The 11,168-nt window shown below is 39.7% G+C and overlaps 1 protein-coding gene across 1 annotated transcript in view; it reads left to right on the top strand.

The window, feature by feature from the left end:
• myom2b (myomesin 2b) overlaps positions 1-11,168 on the top strand; it is a 50,331-nt gene that overhangs the window by 21,497 nt on the left and 17,666 nt on the right. Inside the window, exons 20-26 of the mRNA XM_016566273.1 lie at positions 1,820-1,998; positions 2,127-2,241; positions 4,461-4,639; positions 4,768-4,882; positions 9,251-9,413; positions 9,581-9,687; positions 9,998-10,042. Of these exons, the coding sequence (XP_016421759.1) occupies positions 1,820-1,998; positions 2,127-2,241; positions 4,461-4,639; positions 4,768-4,882; positions 9,251-9,413; positions 9,581-9,687; positions 9,998-10,042 (903 nt within the window). The remainder of the gene's footprint in view (positions 1-1,819; positions 1,999-2,126; positions 2,242-4,460; positions 4,640-4,767; positions 4,883-9,250; positions 9,414-9,580; positions 9,688-9,997; positions 10,043-11,168) is intronic.

Here is an 11,168-nt window from a genome sequence, read left to right as displayed (position 1 = left end):
CCAGCCCCAGAGCTCGCTCCAGTGTCGGCTCCAGCCCCTGAGTTGGCTCCAGTGCCAGCTCCTCGAAAGCTCTTGCTGTGCCTGCTCCTCCAGAGGGCTCCTGTTCCCGAGTATTGCCCATGGAGGGCTCCTGTTCCCGAGTATTGCCCACGGAGGGCTCCTGTTCCCGAGTATAGCCCACGGAGGGCTCCTGATTCCTCGTTTAGCCCAGGACGGGCTCCTGATCCCCAGTTCAGCCCAGGACGGGCTCCTGATCCCCAGTTCAGCCCAGGGAGGGCTCCGGATCTCCAGTTAAGCCCAGGGAGGTCTCCTGATCCCCCGTTAAGCCCAGGGAGGGCTCCAGTCCCTGAGTTCAGCCCCGTAAGTTCCCCCAAGGATTTTTTTTTGGGGGGGGTAGTAGGGCTCCGGTCGTAGAGGCGGGAGCTGGGGCCGCGGCCTCGGAGGCAGAACCGCCATGGCCTCCCGAGCTCCCAGCACCTCCATGGCCTCCCGAGCTCCCTGCTCCGCCATGGCTCCCCGAGCTCCCTGTTCCGCTGTGGGTCCCGGAATGGGCACCGCCCTGGAGGTCTTCCGTCTAGTAACCCTGTCCCTAGAGGCCTCCAGAGCGCCCATCCCCCCTCCCCATTGGATGTTGTCACGGCGCGGGATGCGCCTTCCGGGAGGGGGAGTAAATGTCAGTCTTGTGTTTCCCTCCCTCTTTTGCCCATTTTGCCTGTGTTTCCCTGTTTGTTTTCCCTGAGTCTGTGTCAGCTGTTAAATGTCATCCCTGAGTTCGTGTGTGTATACCTTTGTTTGTTGGATTAAAGACCCACTTGAAGTATTCTCCTGCCTCTCCTCGTTCCTTCCCCGAGTGTATCGTGACAATGGTAGTCGAAGACATTTTATTTTTATTGCTCTATTTGGAGTTTATCTCAATGAACTGAAGTTGGTGGAAAAGAGCTCTATGAAGATTCTCCATAGTTGTATCTCTTTATTTCCACAGAATAAAGACATATATGTTTGGCACGATATGAATATGGTGAATTTTGGTGTTTTTATGTGCTGCCCTAAGAACACTTTAGAGGAAGTAAAAGTCTTACGTGTGCAAAACACACTCATGCATGCGACTTTCAACTCACAACTCTTGGCAAACATTACATGGGTACTTGTTGTTTAGCAGATTTACAGTGTTCTTATTAGAGGCACAGATCCTTTGCAGCAAGATGTCTTGTTTGCATGGTTAAAACCCCTTTTAAAGGCTACAAAAGCGGATTGGTTTTATATTGACCCTGCAGGGAATAAATCTGCAACCACCACCATTCTGCCAGCCACCACTCCGCTATATCACCATCATTAAAACTGAAGTATTAATAACATTAGTAGGACATGTTTCAAAACATGTTACTGTGTCACTTTGTTTCAGGTGAACGGAGTAAGATGATCAATAACCGTTTTTCACAAGATCTGGCCTGCATTATGTCCTGATTATATTCCTCTCTCTGCCTCTCGACATTCATGTATTGAACAGTCAAGACCAGACAAGAAATACAAAAGACCATTGTGATTCTCGTGGAAGCTGTAAAGAATGTGTTCCAGTTATATTTTACCCTAAAACCATTACAGCTGAAAATCAGAATTTAATAATCCAGATAACAGTGATGAGAATAAGGGTGATAATTTACATGAAACTAAATGGAAGTCACGTTTTCTTTGTTTCGTTTTAGGTTGAAATGACATCTGCACATACTGTATTTTCATGACATTCACCAAAACTGATATACAACCTGACTGAAAGCAAGAAAAACTTGAGCATTGATTTCCTTGTGTTTGGCTTCGGTAGGTCCAGCCTATGACGTGACCTTCACTGAAGTAAGGGATGATTCGGTGGTGGTGGAGTGGAAGGCTCCTGTCTACAACGGTGCCAGTGCTATCACTGGATACATTGTTGAGAAATCCAAGAAAGGCTCGGATAACTGGAGCAAAGTCAACGAAAATTCAGTCAACCACTGCTATTTTAAGGTATCGATTTGTGCTGTTAAACTCCCATTCTCAGATATTTTGTACTATTGCTTCAGCTAGACATGGGAGTATGAATACTGGTGTGTTTCTCTATGGCTTTATCAAACGTATTGTTTGAATATTTGCAGGTCAAGGGTCTAGAAACAGGCGAGTCTTATGGGTTCCGTGTGCGGGCAGAGAACACCAATGGCGTTGGGGTGGCTTCAACCCCCTCTGACCCTGTGTGCATCAAGGCACTGCCAGGTAAACCAGTACTGTAGAGCGGAAATACTTGTGAATGAATATGCGTACTGTAATGGAGCGACAGTGACGCGAGACGTGCGGATCCATTTGCAACGCTTTATTCATTAGAATGGTCAGAAACAGGTGAGGGTCAGACAATGGCAACAGGTATATTGAGGGCAAGACACAAGAGTAATCCGATAAACAGGTGTAGGTCGATCAACAGCCAACATAATCCAAAGGGCTTGACAAGAGGGGTAATCCAATAAAATGAGCAAGGCGAGGTGCAAACACAGTCCGAAACAGCAAGGCAAAGGGTTAATCCAAGATACACAGGCAGAAGATCAGAAAACAGGCAAGGCAAGACTTTGACTAGGCTAAGGAAACTAGAACTAGAAACTTAAACAAGGACAGGGAACTGGCTCCGTAAAGTAGCTACACTAAACAGCATAAATGCTTAAACAATACTCGGCAGTTTGAACAGGATCTGAGTGGGTGTTATATAGTGTGTGTGATTGGTTTCAGGTGAACGTGCGATTAGTGAAATGGCTGCTGGGAAATGCAGTCCGGGGTGACATGTGAAAGTCTGTTTTAACCCAACTTTGGGTCAAATATGGACTAACCCAACTTTTGGGTTAAAAATGTAATTGAAAAATTTAACCCAACAGTTGGGTTAGTCCATATTTGACCCAAAGTTGAGTTAAAACAACCCAGCATTTTTTAGAGAAAGATTAATACATACTGTAACAAATGTATTGCTCATTGTTAGTTAATGTTAGTTAATGAATTAACTAATGTCAGCTATGGAACCATATTGTTAAGTTTTACAGGAGAAGCAGCAGAATTTTAATCAACAATGTAGATTACATCACAGAAAGCCAAATGATTAAGTTTCCAAGGCATAACAAATGATGTACAAGATCAATAAATGTAAGCTTTTCATTGGCAATGCAGCACTGGCCCGAAAGGGCAATTGACAATTCTGCAAACTGGCACAAAACTCTTTCACATTGGTCCCGGGCCAGCGGGCCATCCTTATTCTTGAGCCCTGTCACTGAAAATCTTCCCTCCGCTGCAGCTCTGGAATCTTATTCTCCATTCCTCGTATTTGAAGTAACACGCTCAATAACTAATGGTCTTTTGACAGCACATTGTTACGCCATAGAGAATCTGAATGCAAATAGACAACAAATCTTTGGCATGTTTCTTTCATATGGCAGTCAATGACAATATTTTATTTTATTTTTACTTTTTTTGCCTCAATTTAGTTTTATTTTTATTTTATCTTTACTTTTTTGCCTCATATTAGTTAACTCAATTAATTAATATTGCTGGAAAAGAGCTCTTTGAAGATTCTCCATAGTTATATCTCTTTATTTCCACAGAAAAAAAATTAAGTCATACATGTTTGGCATAATATGAATATGCTGCATTTTGGTGATTATGTGCTGCCCTAAGAACACTTTAGAGGAAGTAAAAGTCTTACGTGTGCAAAACACACTCATGCATGCGACTTTCAACTCACAACTCTTGGCAAACATTACATGGGTACTTGTTGTTTAGCAGATTTACAGTTTTCTTATTAGAGGCACAAATTCTCTGCAGCAAGATGTCTTGTTTGCATGGTTAAAAACCTTGTTAAAGTCTACAAAGGGAATATGAGCTCTCTATAGCTCTCTTTTGGCTATATATTGACCCTACAGGGTTCCAACCTGCAACCACCATGCTGCCAGCCACCACTGCACTATATCACAATCATTAAAAAATGAAGTATTAATAGTATAATAGTACATGTTTCAAAACATGCACTTACTTGGTTTCAAGTGAACCGAGTAAGATGATCAATAGCTGTTTTCACACAAAGAGCTGTTGTTCGAGACACATTTTTGAGACACTCTTTCCCTCTCGACATTTGTGTATTGAACAGTCAAGACCAGACAAGAAATACAGAAGACCATTAGACGTGATGGAAGCTGTGTAGAATATGTTCCAGTCATGTTTTACCCTAAAATCAAAGAAATGCTATTTCAGATGGAAATCAGATGTAAAACATCCAGATTAATTACAGTGATGAGAATATGGGTGATTAATTTACGTGAAACTAAAGTCACTTTTTTCCCCCGTTTTAGGTTGAAATGTCACCTGGACATGTTTTCATGAGATTCACCCAAATAGATATTAAACATGATTGAAAGCATGAAGAACTGGAGCATTGATTTCCTCGTGTTTGGCTTTGGTAGGTCCAACCTATGACGTGACCTTCACTGAAGTAAGGGATGATTCGGTGGTGGTGGAGTGGAAGGCTCCTGTCTACAACGGTGCCAGTGCTATCACTGGATACATTGTTGAGAAATCCAAGAAAGGCTCGGATAACTGGAGCAAAGTCAACGAAAATTCAGTCAACCACTGCTATTTTAAGGTATCGATTTGTGCTGTTAAACTCCCATTCTCAGATATTTTGTACTATTGCTTCAGCTAGACATGGGAGTATGAATACTGGTGTGTTTCTCTATGGCTTTATCAAACGTATTGTTTGAATATTTGCAGGTCAAGGGTCTAGAAACAGGCGAGTCTTATGGGTTCCGTGTGCGGGCAGAGAACACCAATGGCGTTGGGGTGGCTTCAACCCCCTCTGACCCTGTGTGCATCAAGGCACTGCCAGGTAAACCAGTACTGTAGAGCGGAAATACTTGTGAATGAATATGCGTACTGTAATGGAGCGACAGTGACGCGAGACGTGCGGATCCATTTGCAACGCTTTATTCATTAGAATGGTCAGAAACAGGTGAGGGTCAGACAATGGCAACAGGTATATTGAGGGCAAGACACAAGAGTAATCCGATAAACAGGTGTAGGTCGATCAACAGCCAACATAATCCAAAGGGCTTGACAAGAGGGGTAATCCAATAAAATGAGCAAGGCGAGGGGCAAACACAGTCCGAAACAGCAAGGCAAAGGGTTAATCCAAGATACACAGGCAGAAGATCAGAAAACAGGCAAGGCAAGACTTTGACTAGGCTAAGGAAACTAGAACTAGAAACTTAAACAAGGACTGGGAACTGGCTCCGTAAAGTAGCTACACTAAACAGCATAAATGCTTAAACAATACTCGGCAGTTTGTACAGGATCTGAGTGTGTGTTTATATAGTGTGTGTGATTGGTTTCAGGTGAACGTGTGATTAGTGAAATGGCTGCTGGGAAATGTAGTGACGGGTGACATGTGAAAGTCTGTGTAGTGAGAGAGTCATAAAAATGGAAGAGCGACCTCTGGTGGTAATTGGACGGAAGTCCATGAACCGGATTCGTGACACGTACTTATTTGAATGGGAATATATGAATATTAATACGTAATGGGAAAAACCTTACGGTCACACTAACATTAACAAACCATTAACTAGGACTTTTTCCTCAATTAAAACTAATTTGCTGCTTATTAATAGTTAGTAAGGTAGTTGTTAAGTTTAGGTACTAAATAATGTAGATTATGGTCATGCAGAATATGTGCTGCATAAGTACTTATAAACAGCCTATATGTTAATAATAGGCATGTTAATAAGCAACTAGTTAATAGTGAGAATTGGTCCCTATAATATTGTTACCAACCTTACAATTAAAAAAACAATCGCTTTCATCTGTTTATTCTAGAGCATGTATGCACATTGAATGAACTTGCATGAAAATCATTTTTGTGCAATTTGAGTTTAGGAATCACAATTTATGAGACAATTAGTGTTGGATTTTTTGTTGATTCGTGCATAGATTGTTTGTCGACATAGTTGATGGGGAGTACTTATAAAGAAAATTCTGTTACCAATTTCTCTCCAGCATGTCATTACAAACCCATACGACTTTGGTTCATCTTCGAAACACAAATTAAGATATTTTTTATAAAACTGAGAGGTTTCTGTCCCTCCATTGGAAGTCCAGGTAACTAAAAAGGTCATAAATGCATCGTTAAACAAATCCATATGAATCAAGTGATTTTATCCAAGTCTTGTCAAGAGATATGATCACTTCGATGTACAGATTTAATTTTGGCTTTTATTTGCATCTAAACAGTGATTGACACATACATAGAGCACATCACATATGGTAAACGCGAAAGCTCAAATGTGCGCATGTGGTGCGTGAGAACCAATTAGGTTTGTTCTAGCAACACATGCACAAGCTTACATGTTTACAATATGTGATGAGCTCTGTAAGCGCTAAATTATATATTTTCATCAAATAAAGCAATCTAATCTCTTCCCAAGACTTGGATTAAATTGATAGATTCATAATTAGTTTGTATTATTTTTATATTCATATTTCATTTTTGGGTGAACTGTCCCTTTAAGGCAGTGATTTTCAATGAGAGAATATTGGGGGTGCTGGAAGATATATTTTTGAAAGGGGTTTTGTTTACAGTAAAAGATTCACACCAAGACAAGATGAAACTAGCAAGTACTTGCAAAAGAATGTGGTCTGCATCATTCTAACACATGCCAGTTTACACCAATGCGACTAGACGAGAAGAAGTATTGTTTCCATAGCAACTACTCTTTACTTCACTTTTTCTGTCAGCTTTGTGTAGCACAGCTGTCAGACTTGTGAAAGCAACTTAGTGTCTAGCATCCAGAAACACGCTATAACATATACAATATAATAATAGTAAGAAGAAGAATGCTTCTTGTTTATTGATTGGCTGCTTTTTGCGATAATAATCTAATTAAAGTTTGAATGCCAAATTGCTTTGCATTTGTTTAACCCTCAGAATAGTCATTTCTATTCACATCCCTGGGAAACTAATGATAATGATATTTTAGCTGTTAAAGTTATGGAGAACCACTGCCTCAAGGGGGAATTATGTTCCAAGTCAATATGAAATATTTTTTTTTGCAGCCCCCTTTTTGCTTCCATAATGTGATTCATTTACACATGAAAAAGGATTTTTAACCAGAAAATATTGGGGAAATCATTACATAACGGAATAGAGCTAGGTTTTTGGAAAGTGTCAAGATTTTAACTGATTAGTATGGCCCAACTAGCCATGCTAATGCTAGTTTTTTTCTCAATTGACTGCTTTTGTAAAATTACTGTATATTCTGACAAAATGTTTATTTGTTTATTTATTTATTTTGCATATAGATGTTTTTCTACTGAACTTTTTTTCTACTTTTTTCTTGAAGGCCATTAAAAGCGTGAAATGGGCTGGAAATGGAAAATGTCAGCTGTCTTTGATGTCTCATCTCAGCATAGTGACTAGTCAGCCAATCAGCTTTTTGCTGCAGCACCAGGGTGGTTAGGAATTAGTCACATGACATGTATGGCTCCAGATTGGCTCAAAAGTGCCTATGAGCAAAAACGGCAGATTTCAGTTCACATACTTCCGAGGGATGAACGGATGGCTTCCTTCAGTATAGACCTCATTGGCTTGGTGACTTTGGTCATCCATCCAGGGTGTTTCCCTGCCTTTGGCTAGAGATGACGTGATCCTCTATGGGAATTTATGTTGGGTAGTTGCATTTCAGAGGTGGTTTTTTACTAGAGTATGAAGATTGGCTTTTTGGAATTGTGCACAGTAAAACCAGAAGTTGCAATCAGTTTCGTCAGTTGTAAATTCATATAGTCTTTAAGCACTTACAAAACCACCCAGAATCCAGAATAGCTGAATATCAGTGGATTTGAAAGAAGGGATCTGTATTTTGGATGAAATGAGAGGAATTCAGAGCGGTGCGGGGCAGTGCGGATGGCAGCATGGGAGGCGTTCTGAAGTGTCTTGGGGAGCAGCTGCCTGCACATTCGCAGATAAGGAAAACGGGATGATCCAAGATGATTCATTCCAAGCAGCCTGAAAGGTTTTGAGGCTGATAAAATGCTGTCAGCCAGTAGAGTGCACTGTGGATTCGTCTGTCTATATAAAGTATGTGTGTGATGTTGTATGAGATGTTCTCCTTGTAGCACGACCGAGAAGGGAAGCCCTGTGTAGGCTGATTGGTCATAATCAGGGCTACATTGAATCTGCGCCTGCAGAACTCCACAGACGTCTGCAACAATCATTCACAAACTTTTTCACACCTTGCATGTTCATTCATTTTTATTTTATTTCATTTTCTTTTATTTTTAAACCAATTTGAATATGCATGTACACCACTGCACTGAAAATGGTAGCATCTAAATGAACTGGTTTTATTCAAATCAAAAATATTATCCACCTATATACATTGATTTATACCAACTAATTAATGAAAGTAATCTTTATGCATTCAATCAGGTAGAAATATCTCTTTAAGGTCACAACTGCAAGTTACCACTTTTTACAGTTTACAGTAATAACTCCCCTAAAATGAAAATACTGCTATTATTTTCTTAGTTTAAACTTATTCCGGAATAGTATAAAACTTTATTTGCTGTGTGGAAAAAGTGAATTTCCAGAATATCCTGGCCACTTTCCAAATTATGAAAATGAATTAAAACTAGGTTTGTAAAGCCACAAAATGAGACTTCGTATAAAAGTGGTGCACACAATATTATATAATATACCATCCTTAATAAAATATATAATGCGTCTTCTGAAGCCATTCTATAGCTTTGTGTGACAAACAGACAGAAATATAAGCTGATTTTTACGGAAAATGAAATGGGGTGCTCCATCAGGTTTGATTTCAATGACATTTGGTTACAAGACCAACATTGGAACCAATGGCATTTGACGTCAATGGTATTAAATGTCATCAATGGGACGTTTTTATATGTGACATTTGTAGTCCATTTTAGATCTTCAGAGGAGCGAAATATCATCTAATTAATATTAAGATCATATGTATATCCATATAAGTAATTAAATATATGAATTCGTATATGGAGATAATATTCATTATTTAAATCTGATAAATTTAATATTGTGTCCTCCAACTTTTTCTAATCATAGGGAACAGTACTTTTCAATAATTCCACTCTGTCCCAACTGTAAATCCGGTATATCCTATTTTGTAGTCTGCACATCTTGTTTGCTTGTGTGCAAATTCTTCTCTGTTCTGTTATGTTGAAGGTACCCAGGAAATCAAATGTGGCATCGATGAGGAATCAGGTGACATTTATCTCTCTTTTGAGAGCTGCCAAATGGCGGAGAAATCAAAGTTTGTGTGGAAGAAGTCCTACCAAGAAATGACTGACTTCTCTAAGGGAATCATCCTGAAGACATCAGGCAGCCAGTAAGACAAACACACGTACGATGTGTCCTAACTAGATCTGGACCAGATACATATTAGCTCAAAGCATATTTAGGGCAGTGCCACAGTCTGTGCATATTTAATTCCGTTTGTTTTCCTTTTGTTGTCCCACCGAACAGACACTAATGTTTGCTCATTTGTTTCTTTAGCTCAACTTTGCTTTTTAAGAACCCAGACAAAGAGGATTTGGGCACATACTCTGTGTCTGTTACACATACTGATGGTGCCTCCGCCAGCTACAAGATGTCAGCAGAAGGTGAGGCCTGTTAATATATTATGACTATCACCTTCATTATTAATGCCCTTCCTCAAAATTATATAGAGAGCCAGACACTATCAAAACATTCCACTGACAGATTCGAATCTTATTTGATTTGGCTGTCGGATACTTGTCAGTGTGTTGATCTGTATTATGGATGCTACATCATCTGCAGTGAAGCGGTTGCTGTAATATTAGATATTGTACAAAGATCCTTAGTAATAAAAATAATAATGCTAATAAGATTTGTGTTGTCTTCTGTTATGTCTTTGAAAGTTTTGATAGTTGCCTCTGTCCTCCATTTTAGAGCTGGAGAAGATGTTGGCCCTCAGCTATGACATACGCAACCCAAGTGAGTGACCCTGGATAGTAGAGATTGAACACAAACCATGTGCAACACGTGTACGTGTACTATTCAGGGTTCCCCCAGTCTTGGAAATATTCCAAGCTTGTAAAATGATGGAATACAAGAAAATCATAAAAGGTCATGGAAATGATTGTAACATTTCACAATTCGTTTTGTGGCACGTTAATTCATAGTTATTGTTATGGTATTTGGAATGTCAAAAAATGTAAGTATTATATATTGCACAATTACCTAATGTTAATGTATAGAATCACTGTGTTTCCAAAATTTCCATAGTGTGCATACATTTTTAGTTATTCTGTGCTCTAAACAAATTAATTGACTAAAAATGACTTTTTCTGAGTGTAGAAATGTATCAATCTATGATTTTAACTAGATAGATGGCAATATTTAAGTATGGGAACCCTGAATTTTAATCTGCCTTGTTGCTACATTGCTTGGCAACCATAAATGACCCTGCAATAATAAACTGTATGACATGACATATTATTAATAATAACGTGACTATCTATTGAACATTAGTGTCTTTTTTTCAAATTACTAGTACCACTGTTTTATAAAACACTTCAGGCTATTACAGTGATTTTACCAAAGTTAAATGGGATTAGCTCAGGGTTGCCAGGTTTTCACAAGAAAACCTACCCAATCGCTACTCAAAACTAGCCCAAAACTAGCCCAATCGTGTTTCGAGGGGGTCCCCAGTTAAAAATCGCGTTCCGGTGGGTAAAATACACGTTTTTTTTGGCGGGGTTGCCCAGCTAAAATTCGCCTTCCAGATGATAAATATCATGTTATTGCAGTTGCTTCAACCCGCGGACATGAAAAACAACCCACGGCAACAGTGTTCAAGTAGCCCAATTCCGCGGGAAAACCGCGGACTTGGCAACAATGGTTTAGCTTCATGCTGTTTCTGACACAAGCGGCAACCTTCCGGTCTCTCTCGTGAAGCCAACACGGAAGTGACTAAAACTGCAATTCATCGACTGGCCGCTAGGGCTGGCTCCAAAAGGGAGTCAGTCCCATAGACTCCCTATGTTAAAATGCCCAACTTTACAGCAGAAACAAATATGTTTACAGCCTGGTACAAAAAATGATTTTGGTCTATATAGCT

Source organism: Sinocyclocheilus rhinocerous, unplaced genomic scaffold (assembly GCF_001515625.1).
Source record: "Sinocyclocheilus rhinocerous isolate Xijiao unplaced genomic scaffold, SAMN03320098_v1.1 scaffold512, whole genome shotgun sequence".
Classification (NCBI taxonomy): Eukaryota; Metazoa; Chordata; class Actinopteri; order Cypriniformes; family Cyprinidae; genus Sinocyclocheilus; species Sinocyclocheilus rhinocerous.
Note: the sequence above shows the minus strand (reverse complement) of the source record. Positions and strands in the feature narration are given on the sequence as shown.